Source organism: Salmo salar, chromosome ssa04 (genome assembly GCF_905237065.1).
Source record: "Salmo salar chromosome ssa04, Ssal_v3.1, whole genome shotgun sequence".
Taxonomy (NCBI): domain Eukaryota; kingdom Metazoa; phylum Chordata; class Actinopteri; order Salmoniformes; family Salmonidae; genus Salmo; species Salmo salar.
In genome coordinates, this window is record NC_059445.1 from 1,367,837 (window position 1) to 1,395,597 (window position 27,761).

At 44.3% G+C, this 27,761-nt stretch overlaps 1 protein-coding gene and 1 long non-coding RNA gene across 3 annotated transcripts in view; one reads left to right on the forward strand and one right to left on the reverse strand.

The window, feature by feature from the left end:
• LOC106592807 (high affinity choline transporter 1) overlaps positions 1-26,079 on the forward strand; it is a 36,982-nt gene extending 10,903 nt beyond the window's left edge. The window contains exons 1-10 of one of the 2 annotated variants that reach the window (XM_045716285.1): positions 3,174-3,639; positions 6,172-6,407; positions 7,420-7,533; positions 13,869-14,024; positions 17,062-17,210; positions 17,990-18,133; positions 19,867-20,020; positions 20,661-20,878; positions 25,078-25,248; positions 25,544-26,079. In XM_045716285.1, coding sequence (XP_045572241.1) covers positions 6,221-6,407; positions 7,420-7,533; positions 13,869-14,024; positions 17,062-17,210; positions 17,990-18,133; positions 19,867-20,020; positions 20,661-20,878; positions 25,078-25,248; positions 25,544-25,927 — 1,677 coding nt within the window. In that variant the 5' untranslated portion in view covers positions 3,174-3,639; positions 6,172-6,220 and the 3' untranslated portion in view covers positions 25,928-26,079. Of the gene's footprint in view, positions 1-3,173; positions 3,640-6,171; positions 6,408-7,419; positions 7,534-13,868; positions 14,025-17,061; positions 17,211-17,989; positions 18,134-19,866; positions 20,021-20,660; positions 20,879-25,077; positions 25,249-25,543 lie in introns of those variants that run through there. The other variant, XM_045716284.1, reaches the window with a different exon arrangement.
• On the reverse strand, positions 19,873-20,855 carry LOC123742375 (uncharacterized). Its single transcript, XR_006769504.1, has 3 exons — positions 20,744-20,855; positions 20,205-20,379; positions 19,873-20,008 (listed from the first exon to the last, which is right to left on the reverse strand). It is a non-coding gene; the product is annotated as an uncharacterized lncRNA (long non-coding RNA).
• Positions 26,080-27,761: the final 1,682 nt, after the last annotated feature.

Here is a 27,761-nt window from a genome sequence, read left to right on the forward strand (position 1 = left end):
CACCCCTCATCTCCCCTACAGTCCCAGTATTATCCACCCCTCATCTCTCCTACAGTCCCAATATTATCCACCCCTCATCTCCCCTACAGTCCCAGTATTATCCACCCCTCATCTCCCCTACAGTCCCAGTATTATCCACCCCTCATCTCCCCTACAGTCCCAGTATTATCCACCCCTCATCTCTCCTACAGTCCCAGTATTATCCACCCCTCATCTCCCCTACAGTCCCAGTATTATCCACCCCTCATCTCCCCTACAGTCCCAGTATTATCCACCCCTCATCTCCCCTACAGTCCCAGTATTATCCACCCCTCATCTCCCCTACAGTCCCAGTATTATCCACCCCTCATCTCTCCTACAGTCCCAGTATTATCCACCCCTCATCTCCCCTACAGTCCCAGTATTATCCACCCCTCATCTCCCCTACAGTCCCAGTATTATCCACCCCTCATCTCTCCTACAGTCCCAGTATTATCCACCCCTCATCTCCCCTACAGTCCCAGTATTATCCACCCCTCATCTCTCCTACAGTCCCAGTATTATCCACCCCTCATCTCTCCTACAGTCCCAGTATTATCCACCCCTCAACTCCCCTACAGTCCCAATATTATCCACCCCTCATCTCCCCTACAGTCCCAGTATTATCCACCCCTCATCTCCCCTACAGTCCCAGTATTATCCACCCCTCATCTCCCCTACAGTCCCAGTATTATCCACCCCTCATCTCTCCTACAGTCCCAGTATTATCCACCCCTCATCTCCCCTACAGTCCCAGTATTATCCACCCCTCATCTCCCCTACAGTCCCAGTATTATCCACCCCTCATCTCCCCTACAGTCCCAGTATTATCCACCCCTCATCTCCCCTACAGTCCAGTATTATCCACCCCTCATCTCCCCTACAGTCCCAGTATTATCCACCCCTCATCTCCCCTACAGTCCCCGTATTATCCACCCCTCATCTCCCCTACAGTCCCAGTATTATCCACCCCTCATCTCCCCTACAGTCCCAGTATTATCCAACCCTAAAGCTACAATACAAAATCAATATCCCACAAACAAAAGGTGGGAAAAGGCTGCCTAATATGATCCCCAATCAGAGACAACGATAGGCAGCTGCCTCTGATTGGGAACCATACCAGGCCAACATAGAAATACAAAAAACTAGAGTACCCACCCTAGTCACACCCTGACCTAACTAAAATAGAGAATAAAAAGGCTCTCTAAGGTCAGGGCGTGACAATAACCTACAACATGACACAACCTACAACATGACCACCTACATCAGGACATAACCTACATAGGGGGCCAGCAGGCCAAATTCAGCCCACGGGTGATTTTATTTTGCACTCCAAGTAATTTTAGTTTTTTTTTTGTTGTTGTTGTTGCACATAAACAAGTGTAAAATCACCAGGTTATCAGCTCAAAGTGATTGTAATGTAGGAAATCTGTTCCCAAGTGTTCCCACACATACTGCAAATAGAGAGACACGTCATCGTATCTCAATGTAATCAAGGTTTGAAATTATTATGTTTTTGTCAAGTATTATATCTGTTTGGGGTTGTTGCGGTCAGTTTGCAGTGGACACGTTTTTTATAATTATGGTCCCGTGGCTGAATGTAATTGGGGACCACTGACCTACATAGCCAATGCAACTTCTTCATTGTCCATCAACCAGGCTGTCATGTCATTGACAAGCCATACCAGTAGTAACAATAGCAGACAGAGACGATGGTAAAGTTATCTCAACATTTAGCCGAAGAAGTGGCTAAGCTAGCTTTAACCGAGCAAAACCGTTTCAGCCTGTCAATTGCTAATGTAGGGGTTGTGACTGTATTCATTCTCACCTGGGCAGCGTCGTACCCATAGGTTTCTATGGTGGGAGCAAGAGCACAGTGAAAACCCACCCTCACCTATAGAGGGTGCTGTTGTGACTACTGTAGACCATTGCAAAACAGTGTTTTTAACCAGATATTTCGATGTATAAAAATGATGTATATATTCCTTCCTTTTTTTAACGTTTTTAAATGTTGTTGGATGAGGGTGGTCGTCCTTTGTTACACAGTCCGCCCAACCTGTTCTTTGACCAATGTAACTCTTCTCTTGGACAGCCACAATACATTCCTATCTATACATACAGTAGACTACATGTCTATGCTCACCTGACAAAGGATGGGGTAGGTTCCTCTCCTCCTTCCCTTCCACAACACGTATAGACTTCTACACACCTGACAATACATCTCTATGTATACACACAGTCTCTATAGACCTCCCATACACCTCTATGTGTACACACAGTCTCTATAGACCTCTATACACCTCTATGTATACACACAGTCTCTATAGACCTCTATACACCTCTATGTATACACACAGTCTCTATAGACCCCTATACACCTCTATGTATACACACAGTCTCTATAGATCTCTACACATACATCTCTATGTATACACACAGCCTCTATAGACCTCTATACACCTCTATGTATACACACAGTCTCTATAGACCTCTATACACCTCTATGTACACACACAGTCTCCATAGATCTCTACACATACATCTCTATGTATACACACAGTCTCTATAGACCTCTATACACCTCTATGTCTACACACAGTCTCTATAGACCTCTATGTACACACACAGTCTCTATAGATCTCTACACATACATCTCTATGTACACACACAGTCTCTATAGACCTCTATACACCTCCATGTATACACACGGTCTCTATAGACCTCTATACACCTCTATGTATACACACAGTCTCTATAGACCTCTATACACCTCTATGTATACACACAGTCTCTATAGACCCCTATACACCTCTATGTACACACACAGTCTCTATAGACCTCTATACACCCCTATGTACACACACAGTCTCTATAGACCTCTATACACCCCTATGTACACACACAGTCTCTATAGACCTCTACACCTGACAATACATCTCTATTTATACACATGGTCTCTATAGGCCTCCATACACCTCTATGTATACACAGTCTATATAGACCTCTACACACCTGACAATACATCTCTATGTACACACACAGTCTCTATAGACCTCTATACACCTCTATGTATACACACAGTCTCTATAGACCTCTATACACCTCTATGTATACACACAGTCTCTATAGACCTCTATACACACATCTCTATGTATACACACAGTCTCTATAGACCTCTATACACCTCTATGTACACACACAGTCTCTATAGACCTCTATGCACCTCTATGTATACACACAGTCTGTATAGACCTCTACACACACAGTACACACTGTTCTTCCCTTCATCTCTCTTAGACAACACCAATACCAGTCTAACACCGACAGGCCTCTATACACACCAATACACTTCTACCTTAACCTGAACACCACAACAGGCCTCTATATACACCAATACACTTCTACCTTAACCTGAACACCACAACAGGCCTCTATACACCAATATACTTCCACCTGCCTCCAGTTAAATCCTCCATGATCAACCACTCACCATAAAACACTATGTACATGGCAACAAGTCTTTGCTCACTTCCCGAGGTTTCGGTCCGTAAACCTTGGGGGCCTCGTCCCTGAAGAAGAGGGGGCCGGCGGACATTTGTCAACGATGCTCAGCGCCGCCGGGTGAGACCCCGCCCACCTCTCCCCCACTCCCTCCTTCACGCCCCCCCACTCCCTCCTTCACACCCCCCCTCCATGACCAGTCAGAGTCTGACTTCAGAGTAAATAGCTTTTTTATTTTCGTTCTTCCTAAATCCTTTTTTTCTTTATCTCTACTTCTTATCCTCCTTGTCCCTTCATCATCTGATCATTGACTGGCTACCCCTGTTGTTGAGTTCCTTGTTTATTTATTAGTTGTTTGTTTATGTGTAATTCAGCTTGACAGTATGCACGTGGTGAATGTTCCTTAGCGATCAATTATGTTGTCATGTGGTTCTGTTAAGATGTCAGTTCTATTTGTGCAACCCCCCTCTGCTTACCCTCCCTCAGCCCCATCCCAAACCCCCTCTGCTTATCCTCCCTCAGCCCCATCCCAACCCCCCTCTGCTTATCCTCCCTCAACCCCATCCCAACCCCCCCTCTGCTTACCCTCCCTCAGCTCTATCCCAACCCCCCCTCTGCTTACCCTCCCTCAGCCCCATCCCAACCCCCCCTCTGCTTACCCTCCCTCAGCCCCATCCCAACCCCCCTCTGCTTATCCTCCCTCAACCCCATCCCAACCCCCCCTCTGCTTACCCTCCCTCAGCTCTATCCCAACCCCCCCTCTGCTTACCCTCCCTCAGCCCCATCCCAACCCCCCCTCTGCTTACCCTCCCTCAGCTCCATCCCAACCCCCCCTCTGCTTATCCTCCCTCAACCCCATCCCAACCCCCCCTCTGCTTACCCTCCCTCAGCTCTATCCCAACCCCCCTCTGCTTACCCTCCCTCAGCCCCATCCCAACCCCCCTCTGCTTACCCTCCCTCAGCCCCATCCCAACCCCCCTCTGCTTACCCTCCCTCAGCCCCATCCCAACCCCCCCTCTGCTTACCCTCCCTCAGCTCCATCCCAACCCCCCCTCTGCTTACCCTCCCTCAGCTCCATCCCAACCCCCCCTCTGCTTACCCTCCCTCAGCTCCATCCCAACCCCCCTCTGCTTACCCTCCCTCAGCCCCATCCCAACCCCCCCTCTGCTTACCCTCCCTCAGCCCCATCCCAACCCCCCTCTGCTTACCCTCCCTCAGCTCCATCCCAACCCCCCCTCTGCTTATCCTCCTCAGCCCCATCCCAACCCCCCCTCTGCTTATCCTCCCTCAGCCCCATCCCAACCCCCCTCTGCTTACCCTCCCTCAGCCCCATCCCAACCCCCCCTCTGCTTACCCTCCCTCAGCCCCATCCCAACCCCCCCCTCTGCTTACCCTCCCTCAGCCCCATCCCAACCCCCCCTCTGCTTACCCTCCCTCAGCTCCATCCCAACCCCCCCTCTGCTTACCCTCCCTCAGCCCCATCCCAACCCCCCCTCTGCTTACCCTCCCTCAGCTCCATCCCAACCCCCCCTCTGCTTACCCTCCCTCAGCTCCATCCCAACCCCCCCTCTGCTTATCCTCCCTCAGCCCCATCCCAACCCCCCCTCTGCTTACCCTCCCTCAGCCCCATCCCAAACCCCCCTCTGCTTATCCTCCCTCAACCCCATCCCAACCCCCCCTCTGCTTACCCTCCCTCAGCTCCATCCCAACCCCCCCTCTGCTTATCCTCCCTCAGCCCCATCCCAACCCCCCCCTCTGCTTACCCTCCCTCAGCCCCATCCCAACCCCCCTCTGCTTACCCTCCCTCAGCCCCATCCCAACCCCCCCTCTGCTTACCCTCCCTCAGCCCCATCCCAACCCCCCTCTGCTTACCCTCCCTCAGCTCCATCCCAACCCCCCTCTGCTTACCCTCCCTCAGCTCCATCCCAACCCCCCCTCTGCTTACCCTCCCTCAGCTCCATCCCAACCCCCCTCTGCTTACCCTCCCTCAGCCCCATCCCAACCCCCCCTCTGCTTACCCTCCCTCAGCCCCATCCCAACCCCCCCTCTGCTTACCCTCCCTCAGCCCCATCCCAACCCCCCCTCTGCTTATCCTCCCTCAGCCCCATCCCAACGCACACCTGTTTTACAGTCATGAGTTTATTGAAAGTGTTCCTACAGTATATCTATGTATCTATATGTATATTCTGTACTTTTCCTTTCTTTCTTTGATCCTGTCTTCTCTGCTGTTTGAATGGTAGTGTACAGCAGTCATGGCCAACTCAGGGTTGGGCTCAATTCCATTTAAACTACAGTCAATTCAGGAAGTACACTGAAATTCCATTTAAACTACAGTCAATTCAGGAAGTACACTGAAATTACATTTAAACTACAGTCAATTCAGGAAGTACACTGAAATTCCAATTCCAATTATCTTCAATACTTTTCAACTGGGAATATTTGGAATTGACTGGAATTGGAATGGAATTGACCCCAACCCTGTCCAGGCCAACCATCCTTCTGGAGAGCTAGGGATCCTGCAGAGGCTGCAGTAGAGAGGAGGGTTGGCCAAGCCTGCTGTACATTTACTGTAGGTACATCTCCCAATGCATGAAACCTTCGTCTTTCTTTGTCCTTTTCTCCTTGTTTACGGATCTCTCTCTCTCTCTCTAGTTGAACAGTCATTTTCTTCGGGGAGAAGAGGAAGGAGAACAAGGTTAAGATGTCTCTGAACGTTCCGGGCCTGATCGTCATGGCGATCTTCTACTTGCTGATCCTAGGCACGGGGATCTGGGCCTCGATGCGCTCCAAGAAGGTGGAGAGGAAGTGTACCGGGTCGGACGGGATGGAGATCACGCTGCTTGCCGGACGCAACATCAACCTGTTGGTGGGGATCTTCACTCTGACTGGTAAGCAGCCAATCAGATTGGGTCTTGTAGAGACCATGCCCAATCAGAGTGGGGTTTACTGTTACCCATAAACCTGACAAGTTTCAAGATTCTTCAACATACTGGTCGGAATCTTCACACTGATTGGTGAGATGGAGGGAGGGAGGGAGGGAGGGAGATTCCAGCATAGAAATAGAAAAGACATCAGGGATCAGTTTATTCTGAGAGTTTACACAAATATCAACAACCAATGAGTCAACTGCATATCTGTTCACTAACACTAGGGGAAGTGTTGAATATCAGATGTCTTTCGACTGCATATCTGTTCACTAACACTAGGGGAAGTGTTGAATATCAGATGTCTTTCGACTGCATATCTGTTCACTAACACTAGGGGAAGTGTTGAATATCAGATGTCTTTCGACTGCATATCTGTTCACTAACACTAGGGGAAGTGTTGAATATCAGATGTCTTTCGACTGCATATCTGTTCACTAACACTAGGGGAAGTGTTGAATATCAGATGTCTTTCGACTGCATATCTGTTCACTAACACTAGGGGAAGTGTTGAATATCAGATGTCTTTCGACTGCATATCTGTTCACTAACACTAGGGGAAGTGTTGAATATCAGATGTCTTTCGACTGCATATCTGTTCACTAACACTAGGGGAAGTGTTGAATATCAGATGTCTTTCGACTGCATATCTGTTCACTAACACTAGGGGAAGTGTTGAATATCAGATGTCTTTCGACTGCATGCCTACTGGACGCCACTAAACATCTCTTAACATGTTACTGACAGCTTGTTGATAGTTATTTGAGCGTCTACAGTGGGACTCTCAGAAGGAGGTGTTACTGTATTGGTATTTATTGGCCCATGTGTATGTGTTCCTCTCTGTTAACATCTCTCTTTCTCTTTCTCTCTCTCTCTCTCTCTCCCTCCCTCCCCCCTCTCTCTCTCCCTCTCTCCCCCTCCTTTTCACTCTCTTCCCTCTTCTCTCTCACTCTCTTTCTCCCTCTCCTCCCTACAGCTACGTGGGTTGGAGGAGGGTTTATCCTGGGTATAGCAGAGGCTGTCTACAACCCCACCCTGGGTCTGGTCTGGGCTCTGATGCCAGTTCCCTACGTACTCACCTTCTTCCTGGGTGAGTCATATGACCTCTAACCCCACGGTCTGACCCCAGTACTAATAGCTGATATGAGCTGTATGTACGGAATAGGGGGCCAATTTTAGACGTACCTTCACCTCATCTGCTCTAGCACTAACTCTTCTGTTACCCAGTAACACAGATAAACACACCTGTGTGCTATGAGGTCATCTGGAAATGTGCATGAAACAGGATATGCATTATGAAACAGTATAGTGAGGTACTAAAGCTAAGAAATGTTCTCTACCCTACTGAACAGAACCATTGGGTGCATCCTAAATGGAACCCTATTCCATAGTGTAACGGCCCTGGGTTTATAAGCGCGGATATCGACTCGGCCGCTCGAGCATGCTTTTGGGGTACAGTCGAAAGCGCGCTGGACTTCGGGCTAGAAGGTCGAGGGTTCAAGACCTGCTCCCTGCTGTTTCATTACATTGGTGTCGAGACCTGCTCCCTGCTGTTTCATTTGTCACAGGCCGGCTCATAGCCTGTGGCAAAAATGAGAGGACATCAACAACCAGTATAGGCCAATTCAAAAAGTTTATTATAAAACAAAACTATTAATTCTAAACAAAGAAAAAGGAATGAGGTGTGGAAATGTCATAATGTAGGGTGTATGAAGGGTGCATGGATGCGTGAATATGTGTGTGTAAACATGACTGAGTGGAAACTATGTAAAACTACAAAGGAACAAACAAAACAGGATCATACCTGGAGGAGCAGGGAGAGAGAGAGCAAACGAAGCGAGAGAGAGGTTAGTGGAGCAGTTTGTTAAATACCCTGATCCCAGGTGGCTCCAATCACTAACGACCCTCCTCTGCCTGCAGGAGGAACCGCCCCTGCACTGCAGAGGAGGAGCCGTGACACATTACATTGGTGTCGAGACCTGCTCCCTGCTGTTTCATTACAATATATAGTGCACTACTTTTGACCAAGCCTTATTGGCCCCTGGTCAAAAGTAGTGCACTATATATTTCATAGGGCCCTGGTCAAAAGTAGTGCACTATATATAGGGAATAGGGCTCTGGTCAACAGTACTACACTATATAGGGAAGAGGGCCCTGGTCAACAGTAGTGCCCTATATAGGGAATAGTGCCCTGGTCAACAGTAGTGCACTATATAGGGAATAGGGCCCTGGTCAACAGTACTGCACTATATAGGGAATAGGGCTCTGGTCAACAGTAGTACACTATATAGGGAATAGGGCTCTGGTCAACAGTAGTACACTATATAGGGAATAGGGCCATGTTGGACAGGATCATGGTTATGCCACCATGAAGATCAAACCGCAACACGTATTACATCCATAGCTACACTGAATGGACAAAACATTAAGAACACCTTACTAATATTGAGTTGCACCCCCACCTTTTGCCCTCAGAACAGACTAAATTTGTCGGAAACATGGACTCTACAAGGTGTTGAAAGAGTTCCACAGGGATGCTGGCCCATGTTGACAACAATGCTTCCCACAGTTGTGTTAAGTTGGCTGGATGTCCTCTGGGTGGTGGACCATTCTTGATACACACAAGAAACTGTTAAGCATTAAAAACCCAGCAGTGTTGCAGTTCTTGACACACTCAAACCGGTGCGCCTGGCACCTACTACCAAACCCCATTCAAAGGCACTTAAATATTGTTCCTTGCCCATTCAACCTCTGAATGGCACACATACACAATCCATGTCTCAATTGTCTCAAGGCTTAAAAATCCTTCTTTAACATGTCTCCTCCCCTTCATCTACACTGATTGAAGTGGATTTAACAAGTGACATCAATAAGGATCATAGTTTTCACCTGGATTCACCTGGTCAGTCTGTCATGGAAATAGCAGCTGTTTATAATGTTTTGTAAACTCTGGTGTGGGAAAAAAATGTCATTTAATAGTTTCTTATGGTCTCAGTAACATTACCATGTCTTCTTATGGTCTCAGTAACATTACCATGTCTTCTAATGGTCTCAGTAACATTACCATGTCTTCTTATGGTCTCGGTAACATTACCATGTCTTCTTATGGCCTCGGTAACATTACCATGTCTTCTTATGGTCTCGGTAACATTACCATGTCTTCTTATGGTCTCAGTAACATTACCATGTCTTCTTATGGTCTCGGTAACATTACCATGTCTTCTTATGGTCTCGGTAACATTACCATGTCTTCTTATGGTCTCGGTAACATTACCATGTCTTCTTATGGTCTCGGTAACATTACCATGTCTTCTAATGGTCTCAGTAACATTACCATGTCTTCTTATGGTCTCAGTAACATTACCATGTCTTCTTATGGTCTCAGTAACATTACCATGTCTTCTTATGGTCTCAGTAACATTACCATGTCTTCTTATGGTCTCGGTAACATTACCATGTCTTCTTATGGTCTCAGTAACATTACCATGTCTTCTAATGGTCTCAGTAATGACCAATAGCAGGTGCTATCATGTTAGTTTGTTAGGTAATGACCAACAGCAGGTGCTATCAAGTTAGATTGTTAGGTAATGACCTGACTGGCTATCAGGTTAGGTTGTTAGATAAATGACCAATAGCAGGTGCTATCACATTAGGTTGTTAGGTAATGACCAACAGCGGGTGCTATCAGGTTAGGTTGTTAGATAATGACCAATAGCAGGTGCTATCATGTTAGGTTGTTAGGTAATGACCAATAGCAGGTACTATCATGTTAGGTTGTTAGGTAATGACCAATAGCAGGTGCTATCATGTTAGGTTGTTAGGTAATGACCAACAGCAGGTGCTATCATGTTAGGTTGTTAGGTAATGACCAACAGCATGTGCTATCAGGTTAGATTGTTAGGTAGTGACCAGCCTGCTTCCCTAATATCACCGTATTCCCTACATAGTGCACTACTTTTGACCAAGACCTATCAGGACGCTATAGGGCTCTGGTCAAAAGTAGTGCACTATGTAGTGGATAGAGTGCCATTTGGGGCGCACCCTCTGTCAGTGTGTCGTCAGTCAGTCAGTGTGTCGTCAGTCAGTCAGTGTGTCGTCAGTCAGTCAGTGTGTCGTCAGTCAGTCAGTGTGTCGTCAGTCAGTCAGTGTGTCGTCAGTCAGTCAGTGTGTCGTCAGTCATCCCCCGGGGCGACCCAGACAGCGTGGAGAACTCGACGTAGCCCTCTGAACTCACAGGGGCACCAGACTCCCCAATAACTCATCACAAATCAGGGTCCACTCCGCCCCTCCAGAAGAATCCAACTGTCAATGTGGGTGGTAAAAACAAGAAGAATTTGTTCTTAAATAACCTGCCTGCTAATATAAAAAGGTATTATAAAGGTAATATTGTAACGGTCGTCGTAGGAAGTGGACCAAGGCGCAGCGGATTGAGTGCTCATTATAACTTTATTTAGAACACTTACCAAACAAAACAAGAAAACGAATGGACGACCAACAGTAATGCAGGCTACACACAGCTATGCACAACAACCTCCCACCACATAAAACAAACACCCCCCTGCCACGTCCTGACCAAACTACAATAACAAATAGCCCCTTTACTGGTCAGAACGTGACAAATATAAATATTAAATAAAAGGTAATATAAATATTAAATAAATGTAATATAAAGGTAATATAAAGATTAAATAAAGGTAATATGAAGGTAATAAAGATATTATAAAGGTAATATTGTCACGCTTGTTTGTAGAAACAGACCAAGGCGCAGCGTGAGTATCGTTCCACATCTTTATTATTATGTGAAACTTAGCAAGACAAACAATAAACTATAAACAAACAGCAAACCGTGACGACAGAGGTGCAACATGCACTAACTCAAAATAATCTCCCACAAACACAGGTGGGAAAAACAACTACTTAAATATGATCCCCAATTAAAGACAACGGGAATCATACATAAACCCCAACATAGAAAAAAGAAACTAGAACACAACATAGAAATAAATAAACTAGATAAACCCCCCAGTCACGCCCTGACCAACTCTACCATAGAAAATAAGAGCTCTCTATGGTCAGGACGTGACAAATATAAAGATTAAATAAATGTAATAAAGGTAATATAAAGGTAATATAAGGATTAAATAAAGGTAATATAAAAGGTAATATAAAGATTAAATAAATGTAATATAAAGGTAATATAAAGATTAAATAAATGTAATAAAGATAATATAAAGATACTATAAAGATTAAATAAATGTAATATAAAGGTAATATAAAGATTAAATAAATGTAATATAAAGGTAATTTAAAGATTAAATAAATGTAATATAAAGGAAATTTAAAGATTAAATACATGTAATATAAAGGTTAAATTAAGGTAATATAAATGTAATATAAAGGTTAAATTAAGGTAATATAAAGGTAATATAAAGATTAAATAAATGTAATATAAAGGTTAAATTAAGGTAATATAAATGTAATATAAAGGTTAAATTAAGGTAATATAAATGTAATATAAAGGTTAAATTAAGGTAATATAAATGTAATATAAATATTAAATAAAGATAAAATAAAGGTAATAAAAAGGTAATATAAATGTAATATAAATGTAAAATAAAGATTAAATAAAGGTAATGTAAATGTTCAATAAGTAATGCTGTACGTAAGGTACCTTCAAGAGTTTCCTCACCAAATAGCACCCTATTCCCCTATGGGCCCTGGTCAAACTACACCCTATTCCCCAATCGGCCCTGGTCAAACTACACCCCATTCCCCTATGGCCCTGGTCAAACTACACCCTATTCCCCAATCGGCCCTGGTCAAACTACACCCCATTCCCCTATGGCCCTGGTCAAACTACAAAGGGAATAGGGTGACATTTGGAACGTGACCTATGTGTAACTGGATCGCTGGAGCCGAATGCTCCCTACTGGGCTGTAAGTGTCCTCCACACACACGCACACGCACCTCCACATGCACACGCACCTCCACATGCACATCCACATGCACACGCACACACACATCCACACACACATCCACATGCAAACGCACACGCACACACGCGAATGAAACAGCTGTCTTGCTCGTAACCGACAAAAGAACACAGTCGTAAAGCAAGAGGGAAATGATTTGTCACAGTTATGGGGTGAGCGGTGGGGGGCAAGGGTTTATGTGTTTGTGTGTGTATGTGTGTGTATGTGTGTGTTTGTGTGTGTTTGTGTGTGTATGTGTGTGTATGTGTGTGTTTAGCATTTTGTCAAACGTAGCTTTGATTGGAAATCAGGAAATGTAACATGATCCCCTTGGCGTTGTTTTTGATCCATTGTTTGTCCGGCGCTCGGCTGGCAATAACAAAACAGAAAAAGGTGTTGTGTTATCAGAGGTCAACACCTGTTTGTTGTAAGTTTCCTATGTTTTATTATCCCCCCTTCCTCCGCCTCCTCTCTCCCCGCCATACCCCTCTTCCTATCCACCCCCCTCTTCTTCTCCCCCCCTCCATCCCCCTCTTCCTCTCTCTCTCCCCTCGATCACCCTCGATCCCCCTCTTCCTCTTTCCCCCTCCATCCCCCTCTTCCTCTCTCTGCCCCCTCCACCTCTCTCCCCCCCATCTCTCTCCCGTCCATCCCCCTCATCTCTCTCCACCCCCCATCTCTCTCCCCCCCTCCATCTCTCTCCCCCCTCATTACTCTCTCTCCTCCCTCCATCCCCTTCTCTCTCTCTCGCTCTCTCCCCCTCCATCCCCCCTCCCACTCCCCTCCTCTCCCCCTCCTCTCTGTCCTCCTTCCATCCCCCTCCTCCTCCTCCTCTCTCTCTTCCCCTCTTCCCCCTCTCTCTTTCCCCCTCCATCTCTCCTTCCTCTCTCTCCCCCTCCATCCCCCTCTCTCTCTCCCCCTCCATCCCCCTTCTCTCTCTCTCTCCCCCTCCTCTCTCTCCCCCTCCATCCCCCCTTCTCTCTCCCCCCTGCATCCCCCCTTCCTCTCTCTCCCCCTCCATCCCCCTTCCTCTCTCTCCCCCTCCATCCCCCTCTTCCTCTCTCCCCCTCCATCCCCCTCTTCCTCTCCCCCCTCCACTCTCTCTCTCCCCCTCCATCCCCCTCCTCTCTCTCTCCCCCTCCTCTCTCTCCTCTCTCCCCCTCCACCCCCCTCTTCCTCTTTCTCCTCTCTTTCCCCCCCTCCATCCCGCCTCCTCTCTCTCCCCCTCCATCCCCCTACTCTCTCTCTCTCTCTCCCCCTCCATCCTCCTCTCTCTCTCTCCCCCTCCACTCTCTCCCCCTTCATCCTCATCCTCCTCTCTCTCCCCCCTTCATCCCCATCCTCCTCATCTCTCCCCCTCCATCCCCCTCTCTCTCTCACCTCTATCCTCCTCCTCTCTCTCCCCCCTTCATCCCCCTACTCCTCTCTCTCTTTTCTCTCTTTTCTGATGCAGGTGGTTTTTTCTTCGCCAAACCAATGAGGGAAAACAAGTACGTGACAATGATGGATCCGTTCCAGATAAAGTATGGCAACGTCCTGAGCAGCCTGCTCATCTTCCCAGCGCTCATTGCAGACGTCCTGTGGGTCGCTAGGACGCTGGTCAGCCTAGGTAACCAACTGATTCAATGTTTTATTGTGGCCCTAGAATGACCAACTGATACAATGTTTGAATGTTGCCTAGGTAACTAACTGATACAATGTTTTAATGTTGCCTACGTAACCAACTGGTCCTGCAGTACAGTATGTTCTCCAACCCTCAACACACACACAGAGACCCCTAGTTCTCATTCCACCAGAGAATTAAATCGTTAATCAGGATAGGAGTAGGATTTAGACCTAAGTGCTTCAGATACTTTGCTTTTTATTTTATCTTCCTCATCCTCAAAGTCTTATTACCCAAATATTTTACTCTAGCCTCCAATCCATCCACCCTTTCTTGGCCTAGTGAGCTCCACTCCCCTCAAACACTGCTGTCTCTACAGTACCAGGCTGAGTTGTAAAGAGGATCTGTCAATTGTAGTGGTTACATCCCGTACCTCAAGACTGCTTCTGAAAATAAACAGGAATCTGTAAAATACTGGTGACCGAACTCACACACACACACACACACACACACACAACATCTCTGAAGAGGCTAAAGAAAATATAAAAACCTCGACATCAGAGGTCAAACATTCAAATATATGGGGTGAAGTTCAAGTCAAAGGTCAAGTGTAGAGGTCAAAAGGTCACAGGCAGGCTGAAAAACCTACTAGTCAGCGATGTGGCGATCTGACACTTTTCTGTTTAAGGACGTAGGTGCGTCTTGGCCAGGCGGGCGGGGCGGGGCCGAGCTGGGCTGACCCTGGCCCTGATTGGAGAGAGGTAGACCTGGATTTACTCATGTTTATCTGCTTATTGATTGAATGATTATTTTCTCTATTTATCAGAATTTTTATTTTTTATTTATGCATTATTATTATTATTTGATATTTTTTAGTTCCTTAGTTCTTAATAGTTATGATGTAACCTGATGATGATGATGAATCTTCGAGTGAGAGAAGGAACTCAGAGACTCAGTAGGCTTCTTCCGATATGAGCCGTTTTGCTTTGTTCGGTTTAAAAATATATATTTTGACAGGGCTGTTGCTTGACCATTGCTCTTTCGTTGTTTCAAGGTTTGAAACAGACCCTGCCCTGCATAGGTCGAGGCTAGAACCCATTGTTGACCTAAACTGAAAAAAATGCTATGATTATATGGACATCAATGGACAGACAGTATATACAGTTGAAGTCGGAAGTTTACATACACTTAGGTTGGAGTCATTAAAACTAGTTTTTCAACCACTCCACAAGTTTCTTGTTAACAAACTATAGTTTTGGCAAGTCAGTTAGGACATCTACTTTGTGAATGACACAAGTAATTTTTCCAAAAATTGTTTACAGACAGATTATTTCACTTAAAATTCACTGTATCACAATTCCAGTGGGTAAGAAGTCAACATACACTAAGTTGACTGCGCCTTTAAACAGCTTGGAAAATTCCAGAAAATTATGTCATGGCTTTAGAAGCTTCTGATAGGCTAATTGACATAATTTGAGTATATTGGAGGTGTACCAGTGGATGTATTTCAAGGCCTACCTTCAAACTCAGTGCCTCTTTGCTTGACATCATGGAAAAATCTAAAGAAATCAGCCAAGACCTCAGGAAAAAAAATTGTAGACCTCCAGAAGTCTGGTTCATCCTTGGGAGCAATTTCCAAATGCCTGAAGGTACCACGTTCATCTGTACAAACAATAGTACACAAGTATAAACACCATGGGACCACGCAGCCGTCATACCGCTCAGGAAGGAGGCGTGTTCTGTCTCCTAGAGATGAACGTACTTTGGTGCCAAAAGTGCAAATCAATCCCAGAACATCAGCAAAGGACCTTGTGAAGATGCTGGAAGAAATGGGTACAAAAGTATCTATATCCACAGTAAAACGAGTCCTATATCGACATAACCTGAAAGGCCGCTCAGCAAGGACTGCTCCAAAACCGCCATAAAAAAAGCCAGACTACGGTTTGCAACTGCACATGGGGGCAAATATCATACTTTTTGGAGAAATGTCCTCTGGTCTGATGAAACTGTTTGGCCATAATGACCATCGTTATGTTTGGAGGAAAAAGCGGGAGGCTTGCAAGCCGAAGAACACCATCCCAACTGTGAAGCACGGGGGTGGCAGCATCATGTTATGGGGGTGCTTTGCTGCAGGAGGGACTGGTGCACTTCACAAAATAGACAGCATAATGAGGAAGGAAAGTTATGTGGATATATTGAAGAAAATCTCAAGACATCAGTCGGGAAGTTAAATCTTGGTTGCAAATGGGTCTTCCAAATGGACAATGACCCCAAGCATACTTCCAAAGTTGTGGCAAAATGGCTTAAGGACAACAAAGTCAAGGTATTGGAGTTGCCATCACAAAGCCCTCAGCAAGGAGGCCTACAAACCTGACTCAGTTACACCAGCTCTGTCAGGGGGAATGGGCCAAAATTCACCCAACTTATTGTGGGAAGCTTGTGGAAGACTCCCCGAAACGTTTGACCCAAGTTAAACAATTTAAAGGCAATGCTGCCAAATACTAATTGAATGCATGTAAACTTCTGACCCACTGGGAATGTGATGAAAGAAATAAAAGCTGAAATAAATAATTTTCTCTATTATTCTGACATTTCACATTCTTAAAATAAAGTGGTGATCCTAACTGACCTAAGACAGGGAGTTTTTACTAGGATTAAATGTCAGGAATTGTGAAAAACTGAGTATAAATGTATTTGGCTAAGGTGTATGTAAACTTCCGACTTCAACTGTATGTATATAAAAAAAGTTACATTTATAATATGTACTGTTAGTAGTATATAGCAATAGAAAAGGATTATACTGTACTTGACCAGGCTCACCACTGTTTCTAGGATATTACCTTAGTATTTGCAGTACACAAAGTAGCCATAAGTTATAACCAGCATTTAGTTTCCAGAAGGAGAAGCAGAGTGGTTCAGCTATACAGCAGTAGGTTATCAGCTAATCACTGATAACGGTCTGTGAACATTTTATTGTTGATGATGCTCAGTGTTCTGAGTGTTCCATAGCTCAGTGTTCTGTTGCCCTCCCTGTGTGCTACAGGTGGCACTATGAGTGTGATTCTGGACCTGCCCTATGTCTACTCCATCTGTATCAGCTCTGTGGTGGCCATCATCTACACTCTACTGGGAGGACTCTACTCTGTCGCCTACACCGACGTAATCCAGCTCATCCTCATCTTCCTCAGTCTGGTGAGTGGAGTGGCGGCAGCCTTTTTGAATCCAATCCAACTTTATTTAAAGAATATTTAAACCTGATGATCAGTCATAGCCATTCGAATCGAATCCAACTTTATTTGAAAGGAAATGCCAATATACTTAAAAGGCCCAGTGCATTCAAATCGAGATTTTCTTGTGTTGTGTATATATTTTAATATATATTTCCACACTAGGTTGGAAAAATACTGTGAAATTGTGAAAATTATGATAATGCCATTTTAGTGTAAGAGCCGCCTGAAATTTCTGCTAGTTGTTCTAGGATGGAGTTTTTGCCTGCCTGGTGACATCACCAAGCGGTAAATGAGTTAAAAGACCAATAAGAAAGAGTTCCAGACCTCTCTGACAATAACAGACCACTCCCAGACAGTCCTAGATACATTCTTTGTTAATTGCTCTTTGTTAAGAAGTGATTACTGGTTGTTTTTTGACCATTCTAATTGAAAACAATTACAGTAAAGTACTTCATTATTTGATATTGAGATAAGATAAGGTCATTGGACCTTTAACAATGTGTATTTGTCAGCTTTCCACTGTAGGTTGGAGGACATGTATTTTGGGGAGTGCAGTGAAAACAAATGGGAGCTACTTAACATGAAATGTTCTGGAAGTAAAATACTCACTGATCCTCATGTTGTTGTCACAGTGGATCTGTTATGATGACCAACCCTAACTCCTCCCCCTCTCCTCCCTTCCCCTCCCCTTGCTTCACCTCTCCCCTCCCTTCACCTCTCCCCTCACCTCTCCTCTCACAGTGGATCTGTGTACCATTTATGATGACAAACCCTAACTCCATGGACATCACTCTGACCGCATTCAATGAGACGTTCCAGGCCCCCTGGGTCGGCAAGCTGGAGCTTAGAGACGCGGGGAAGTGGATTGACGACTTCATGGTTCTGGTGAGTGACCGAAAACACACAGACGCACGCACAGATGTAGGTACACACACACACACACAAGTATCATAGGTACACACACTAACTTGCGGCTGCCGTCGATGTTGATGATGACACTGCTCCCAATTGTGGTTATTGATGAGGGTTGCGTTTGTGCCATTGCATGTGGCTGTGCAGGCCAATGCGAGACCCACATGGTTTGCCACATGAGGGGCAGGTGAATTCTCCACCAGAGAGCCCCTGGTATAGCCGTGCATGCCATTCCATTCTCCTCTCTGGGAGCCTTTGGCTCCGTCTTTGTGCCTTTTCACTGCTGCGCTGTGTTGTCTTTAACTTGACCTTTATCTACCTCTTCTCCCTCTCAGAAAAAACCTCAAAACTAATTTACCTTTCCCCTTTTCCTTTCTTTTAGCATTTCTTTCCCTTTTTCAGACATTCTTGATATCGCACAGGGTCTGTTTTTATCCTCTTTGTACCCAGAGAAGATCTCTATCTTTCTGCTGTACTTCAAATCATGTTGCCAGCTTACAGATGTCCCTGACTGTCCTTAATAACTCTACAAATAATGATGTATGTGTTTAATGTAGATTATCACATCAGATGTGTTTTCAAATCCATGTAAAGAAATACCATTGGAGTAACAATCAAGTGTCATAACCGAAACCAATCAAATTGTTTCGATTGTGACCATTTTAGTTTTGATAATTGAAACTTATTTTGGACTTTAAATTAATCCCCATAGCTAAGATATGACTAGCAGCTATATTTTGGACTGATATACATCCCCAACAAACATATTTTTAGTCACAAATGTTCTTTGAAATGTTGGCAGACTCACCATGTGGCCGTGATGCAGAGGAGTGCATTCTCATTTCCTGATTACAATTGTAGGGGTGTGGCTAATTAAGGCGCATTCATTCTCCAGTGTTTTAATGTGTATGTGTCGGTAGTGTCATCAAAACTGGGAACAACATTCAGATCAGCATGTTTCCATTTAATAATAGAACAACTCAAGATGTTCTATTGAAGTTCTAGTGTTAAAGAATTACAAAAATCATTATTTGTTTTATTGTCAAACAAGAATTTTAGGAGCCAGGGTGGGAGACCGCCATCTCTCAATATAAATACGTACAGTAAATAAACAGTGGTTTTGCACTATATTAATTCAACAATATGTCTGTTATTGCCTTGGAATGGACTAGAATATGTCATGATGTAAAGAAATGTCCTAAATGTTTTTTTTTTGTAAATAGTTGTATTTTCTTACTGAGGACAGCAATTTGAACCACATCTGTAGAATGACCCATATATTTGTGAAGCATTTTAAAACTGATGTTTCTCAGCCTCATTCTCCTGATAAGTGTTGATTGTTCCATAGAATTACAACGAATAGAATAGAACAGTTTACCTGTCAAATTGCCATGGTCAGAGCTTCCAAGCCCATTCTACTCATTCTAATTCTATGGGTTGTTGTCTCCCTTTGAGGTTTTAGACTTCTGGCCTATCAGCCGTTTTCCTGGTGTCCCACCTCATTAAAAGGATATATTCACCATATTCTCTAAATGACAAAACAGACACCTTGATGAAGGCGTAGGACAATACACATTAGTGTAATTTAATAATGGCCTATCCCATTCATTAAAGGCTTTTTAAAATGTCAAACCCACACGAGTGGCTGGACGTGGATTTGTTAATGTCACTTAGCACCTGTTAGTGATGAGATGTTGTGTTCTCAGGCTCTGGGAGGCCTGGCCTATCAGGCCTTCTACCAGAGGATCCTGTCAGCGTCGTCCTACACCCAGGCTCAGGTCACCTGCTTCGCCTCCTCAGCTTTCTGCCTGGTGCTGGGCATCCCGTCTGTCTTGGTGGGGGCTGTCGCTGCATCCACAGGTAACACACACACACACACACACACACACACACACACACACACACACACACACACACACACACACACACACACACACACACACACACACACACACACACACACACACACACAAATCATACAATCAAATACTGTATTGTTAATTAATGCTTATGAGACTAAAGAGAAAGAAAGAACTCTGCTTACTGCCTTATTTTGTCATGGACTGTCAGGAAAATGAGAGAGGACTGGTAGGTCTCATTCTTGGCCACGTAGTTCAAAAATGGCGTTACCCTCTTGATCTTTGAGGCACAATTTTCCCTCAGCTTATAATTTGGATTGGGGTGCTCACAGGTCTTCCTGAATCCCTCGATAAACACACCTAATCAAAAAAACATAACATTTTAGACTAGAATTACAATCTCATGAGGCTACATGAATCAGTCAGGTGGTTTATCATATTCTTTTCAGTGAGGGTTTGTGACAGAACAGTTTAAATCCACAGGAAGTGTCTGTTTTTGTGCAACAAGCACAAAATTGCCACACAGCACCCAGTTGTTGCACTAGAAATGGGTCAGTTAGGGTTTGTGAACCTAAAATAAAAAGGTGTGTGTTCTTTCACTAACTGGACCAATGACTAATGTTTTGTGTTGTGTTGTCCAGACTGGAACCTGACAGGCTATGGTTCTCCGACCCCATACGAGCGTGGCCAGGCCGGATCCATCCTCCCCATCGCCCTGCAGTACCTCACCCCCTCCTACGTCTCCATCATCGGCATCGGGGCCGTCGCTGCCGCCGTGATGTCATCCATGGACTCCGCCCTCCTCAGCTCCGCCTCCATGTTCTCCTCCAACATCTACAAGAACATCATCAGGAAGCAGGTCAGAGAACATTACAAAACGTCACTTCATTGTTGTTTCAACGTTGTTTCAACGTCCCTTCAATGTAACTTCAACGTCACAAAACCCACCAGTGGACTTTTTTTAATGACGTTATTGTGACGTTAGAAAGTCATCCTAAAGGCTCTTAAATGTCAGAAACACCAACAAGTCGTCATAAAACGTCACAGAACCACCGAAACGTCCCCAAATGACCAAACTCTGTCAAACAAACATCAACACCACTAGCATACATTGAGACAGAAAACAGACGTTTATCAGTCCAGACTGTTGGCAAGACAACCACATTCCTGTTAAAGCAGGCACATGTAAGCAAGCACTAATTTGACACACTCACATGTATGAAAACACACACACACACACGTGCGCGCGTCTCCATTTGGCCCTCCTGCTGTTCTAGGAGACAGAGGGTTTTGAATTAAAATGTATCTTGGGAAAGATGTTTTTCGTTCCTGTTTTTCTCTGTTGGGGGTCTGAAAACGAGGGCTTTTGATTGGTTAAGAGCATTATATATATAGACAACCTTGTGTTGTGTGGGCAGCTGCATGATATTTACAGCCCATCACTATATTACACATTATACACACACACATGCCTACTGCCATAAGGCCTACTGCCATATTATCTAACCACTATATTACACATTATACACACATGCCTACTACCAGATTATCTAACCACTATATTACACATTATACACACACATGCCTACTACCATATTATCTAACCACTATATTACACATTATACACACACATGCCTACTACCATATTATCTAACCACTATATTACACATTATACACACACATGCCTACTGCCATATTATACATTATACACACATGCCTACTACCATATTATCTAACCACTATATTACACATCATACACACACATGCCTACTACCATATTATCTAACCACTATATTACACATTATACACACATGCCTACTACCATATTATCTAACCACTATATTACACATTATACACACACATGCCTACTGCCGGCTTCGAGAAGTAATGGGGCCTATTCAAAGACTGACTGTCTGTCTGTGTGTCTGTGTGTCTGTCTGTGTCTCACTGTGTATTTACTGTGTGTTTTGTTGTTGTTCAACACTTTGGTCTTGAACACTAATTTCATTGTTTCCATTCAGTCCGACCGTGGAATGTTACCCATAATGCTCTGTACGATATAGGGCAGTGTTCAAAGATGAACAACTGTAGCTACATTATTCAATGCTGTTAGTGAGGCTCAGTTTAGGTCCAGCCCATATGAAATACAATGTCACCAGACTGATAAAGTCCCAAGAACAGCTAGTAAGAAATAGTGTCACCACTGGATTCATATAATGTTATGTCAGGACATTATCAGTTATCAGGACATTATCAGTTATCAGGACGTTATCAGGACGTTATCAGGACGTTATCAGGACGTTATCAGGACGTTATCAGCTATCAGGACGTTATCAGGACGTTATCAGTTATCAGGACATTATCAGTTATCAGGACATTATCAGTTATCAGGACATTATCAGTTATCAGGACGTTATCAGGACGTTATCAGTTATCAGGACGTTATCAGGACGTTATCAGTTATCAGGACGTTATCAGGACGTTATCAGGACGTTATCAGGACGTTATCAGCTATCAGGACGTTATCAGCTATCAGGACGTTATCAGCTATCAGGACGTTATCAGTTATCGGGACGTTATCAGTTATCGGGACGTTATCAGCTATCAGGACGTTATCAGTTATCGGGACGTTATCAGTTATCGGGACGTTATCAGTTATCAGGACATTATCAGCTATCAGGACGTTATCAGCTATCAGGACGTTATCAGTTATCGGGACGTTATCAGTTATCGGGACGTTATCAGCTATCGGGACATTATCAGTTATCGGGACATTATCAGCTATCAGGACGTTATCAGTTATCAGGACGTTATCAGCTATCAGGACGTTATCAGCTATCAGGACATTATCAGCTATCAGGACGTTATCAGTTATCAGGACGTTATCAGCTATCAGGACGTTATCAGCTATCAGGACGTTATCAGTTATCGGGACGTTATCAGCTATCGGGACGTTATCAGTTATCAGGATGTTATCAGTTATCGGGACGTTATCAGCTATCGGGACGTTATCAGCTATCGGGACGTTATCAGCTATCAGGACGTTATCAGTTATCAGGACGTTATCAGCTATCAGGACGTTATCAGGACGTTATCAGCTATCAGGACGTTATCAGCTATCAGGACGTTATCAGTTATCAGGACGTTTTCAGTAAACTACAGTAAAATACTACTTGAGTAAAATAATTTGGTTTTAAACATACTCAAGTATCAAAAGTAAATGTAATTTACTTGCCTAGTTAAATAAAGGTTACATGTAAAAAATAAACTAAATAAAAAAAATCTAAAATATACTTAAGTATCAAAAGTAAAAGTATAAATATTTTCATTTACCGATAGCCAGGGACATGCGCCAACACTCATAATTTACAAACGAAGCATGTGTGTTTAGTGAGCCAGATCAGAGGCAGTAGGGAAAGTGTGAATTAGAAACATTTTCTGTCCTGCTAACCATTCATACTGTAACGAGTACTTTGAGTGTTTTGGAAAATGTATGCAGTAAAAAGTACATCATTTTCTTTAGGAATGTAGTGAAGTAAAAGTTGTCAAAAATATAAAATGGTAAAGTAAAGTACAGATACAGGACCGAGTTTGGGAAACCTTGAGCTACTTAAAACTTCCATCCTCTCAGGCCAGGGGCACAATGAAGGAATTCATGGTTGGATCAGGATCGCCGTTATAATCATTGGCCAGTAGGGAGAAGTAAAATGACAAATCCCTATCTCCATCCATGGCTAATTTAGGAAAGGGACGATTTTAGCTAGCTAGCCACCGGTGGACAAAGACATAATGGGACGCAACAATTCAAGTTCTGTCAATGACGTTTGGCTTCTAATGTGATGTGATTGGTCAAAGCCAAGTCCAAACTGGCTTCCCTTTAGACTTTTTTTTGGGTGCGCCAGGACCATTCACAGCTGAGCTCATTCAATTTAACTCAACCGCTGATTGGCTATTATTTTTTATATATTTTTTATCAAGGGAGAGCAAATGTTCGCTGGCTTCCCTTGCATTCAATGCTACGGGCTGCAACAACATCCTCCTCTTTCTGACCAGACAGCATCAACCTCTTTCTGACCAGACAGCATCCTTCTCTTTCTGACCAGACAGCATCAACCTCTTTCTGACCAGACAGCACCCTCCTCTTTCTAACCAGACAGCATCCTCCTCTTTCTGACCAGACAGCATCCTCATCTTTCTGACCAGACAGCATCCTCCTCTTTCTGACCAGACAGCATCCTCCTCTTTCTGACCAGACAGCATCATACTCTTTCTGACCAGACAGCATCCTCCTCTTTCTGACCAGACAGCATCAACCTCTTTCTGACCAGACAGCATCAACCTCTTTCTGACCAGACAGCATCAACCTCTTTCTGACCAGACAGCATCCTTCTCTTTCTGACCAGACAGCATCAACCTCTTTCTGACCAGACAGCATCCTCCTCTTTCTGACCAGACAGCATCCTCCTCTTTCTGACCAGACAGCATCCTCATCTTTCTGACCAGACAGCATCCTCCTCTTTCTGACCAGACAGCATCATACTCTTTCTGACCAGACAGCATCATACTCTTTCTGACCAGACAGCATCAGATGGATGGGTTACACACACAGTGGCGTGGTTTCCTTCACTTGGATGCTTTCTCCAGTGAGATACATTTCCTTAAATTCGGAAGAGGCTGAATGTATGGAACACAGAGAGGCGAAAGATACATTATATTATATGTGGGTTTTTTCTTGGTCATTTTTGGGGGGAAAGCCTGGCTTGGCATCCATGAATACACACCACTGGACATGAATATTATCAGTCAATCGGATCCCCCCCCCACCATATACGGACTATAAAAAAGGCACACACGCGCATGTTTGCATACACAAAGGATCTTACAAACTTCTTATTTAACCTCTAGGCAGAGAGAGGCTGTGGGTGATAGTAATGTATTGTTTCTCCTAACCACTGTGCCTCCATCTCGGATCTGTCCTGACCACTGTGCCTCCATCTTGGATCTGTCTTGATCTGTGCTGACCACTGTGCCTCCATCTTGTGTCTATCTCTCCTCCAGGCCTCAGACAGGGAGATGCAGTGTGTGATCCGTACCTCAGTGGTGGTGTGTGGCCTGGCGGGGACGGCCCTGACCTTCCTGGATAACAGTGTTCTGGTTTTCTGGCTGGTGGGCGTTGACATGTCATACACCATCATGTTCCCACAGCTTGTCTGTGTCCTCTTCTTCAAGGTAGGGGTGGATGAGTGGGTGAGCATCACAGGAGGCTGCTGAGGGGAGAATGGCTCATAATAATGGCCGAATCGGAGCAAATGGAATTGCATCAAACACCTGGAAACCATGTGTTTGATACCATTCCACCAATTCCGCTCCAGCCATTATCACCAGCACGTCCTCCCCAATTATAGTGCCACCAGCCTCCTGTGGTGGACATGTGTAGATTATTTGTGAATTCTGAATGTCATGATATCCATCTACAGTATCTATTCATCTATCTAGTGATTCATTCATTCATTCATTCCGTTAGGTGTCCAACGGCTACGGTGCCAGTGTGGGGTATCTCCTAGCGTTGGTCCTCCGTATCCTGAGTGGGGAACCCCTCATCAACCTTCCCCCTGTCATCCACTTCCCTGGGTTCAGGAAGGACGCGGAGGGCGTGATGACCCAGTTCTTCCCGTTCCGTACCACCATCATGCTGACATCTCTCTGCTCCATTCTCATCACCTCCTGCGTCACCTCCGTCATCTTTAACAAGGGGCTGCTGTCGGAGAGGTGGGACGTGTTTCAGATCAAGAGGTCGCAGGCCAAAGTGACGGCGCTGACCAAGCTTAAGAAAGAGGAGAGTAAAAAGGACTACGTGGAGGCCAAGGAGGCGGTGGTGAACAAACAGCTTCTGGACACCAGCTGCTGAACAGGGGAGGACGATGGAAACTGGGGACGGCCATATTGAGGCAAAGGGTTTTGTTGGTCGGGCGGTCATTTTATGTTTCCGCTGAGGACTCGGAAGGATTTGGAGACGGGAGGATGGTCGAAAACACGCAACAACAACAAAAAAAGAACACCCATTATGACATCATGTGGTCATAAAACATTGTGTTGCTGGTAAAAATGACCAGACACTCGGCAGTTTCCAGTGACCCGGGTTAATTAGACAAAAGAAATGTTGCAAAGAAACACGTCAGCTCTAGGAGAAACGTTCTAATGAACAACAACATTTATTTTTCCACAGGGGTGGAGTTTTATTTTGTCTGACTTTCTTTATTGAGACAAATGATCAAAACTGTGTTTTTCAAATAAATTATGATTGCCAAATACTTTTGAAGGTAAGCGGGGCACGTGATGTCATCACATAACTATAAAGCAGTTTATACCCCACAGTTAATTCCAAAATCCTACTGCTTGCTAAATCTATTTTTAAACTATAAAAGACAATAATGTTTCTTTGCAGGGCAAGGATTGTCTTGACTTTCGAGAATGCCTTAATTGCTTCGCTTTGCTTTTCTGATTGGCTGGATGCAAGTTTCACCATCCAATTATTACAGATCTACAGGAGTGAACGTTTTACCATGGCAACAACTAGGCACATGAGAATGGTTAAAATATGGCAACTATTAGTCTTCCCTGTGGCTCAGTTGGTAGAGCATGGTGTGTGCAATGCCAGGGTTGTGGGTTCGATTCCCACGGGGGGTCAGTACAAAAAAATGCATTCACTACTGCAAGTTGCTCTGGATAAGAGCGTCTGCTAAATGACTAAAATGTAAAATGTCAATTCCTAAGGAAAATGTGTTGTTGTAGGTGTGACCTCACTACGTCCAGTTGTTATCAAGACATTTGAATGGAAACCATAACAGGCATCTGTTTTCTAGTCCAACTTTCTAAATCTCGACAAAGGTTAATGGACTTTTGTTTTATTTTGTGTTTGTTTATTTTTTGTGGGTCAGTTTTGACACTTTGGGGGGTGAAGGGTAGAGACTGAGAAACAACCATCCGATTGATCCTCCCTGAATATAACTTTTATACTGTAACTCTGGATCCCGAGTGGCGCAGAGGTCTAAGGCACTGCATCTCAGTGCAAAAGGTGTCATTAAAGTCCCTGGTTCGAATACAGGCGCACAATTGGTCCAGGGGAAGTTGTTATCTGGGTGGCAGTGTAGCCTAGTGGTTAGAGTGTTGGACTAGCAATCGAAAGGTTACAAGTTCAAATCCCTGAGCTGACAAGGTATGAATCTGTTGTTCTACCCCTGAACAAGGTAGTTAACCCAATGTTCCTAGGCTGTCATTGAAAATAAGAATTTGTTCTTAACTGACCTGCCTAGTTAAATAAAAAAAATTGTAAATAAGAATTTGTTCTCAACTGACTTGCCTAGTTAAATAAAGGTTTAAAAAAATTTACTCTGGGGTGATCAGAAGCCCCAGTCTTAAAAGCTGTTTGTGTGTTGTGTGATAATTTAGTACAACTGCACACAAGAACTCTAGATACTCTACCTCCTGCCACATTCAGCAAAACATTTCTCTGTTTTCTAAAAGGTACAAATCTGTTGTTCTGCCCCTGAACAAGGTAGTTAACCCAATGTTCCTAGGCTGTCCTTGAAAATAAGAATTTGTTCTTAACTGATCTGCCTAGTTAAATACAAAAATAGTTTTGTTCTATGGTTATATATGCAGAGCTGTAGTTTACATGGAGGTCCAACCTCTTTTTCTTTGTGTGTTTTTTATTTTATTTTTCATACCGAGCCAAACATCAT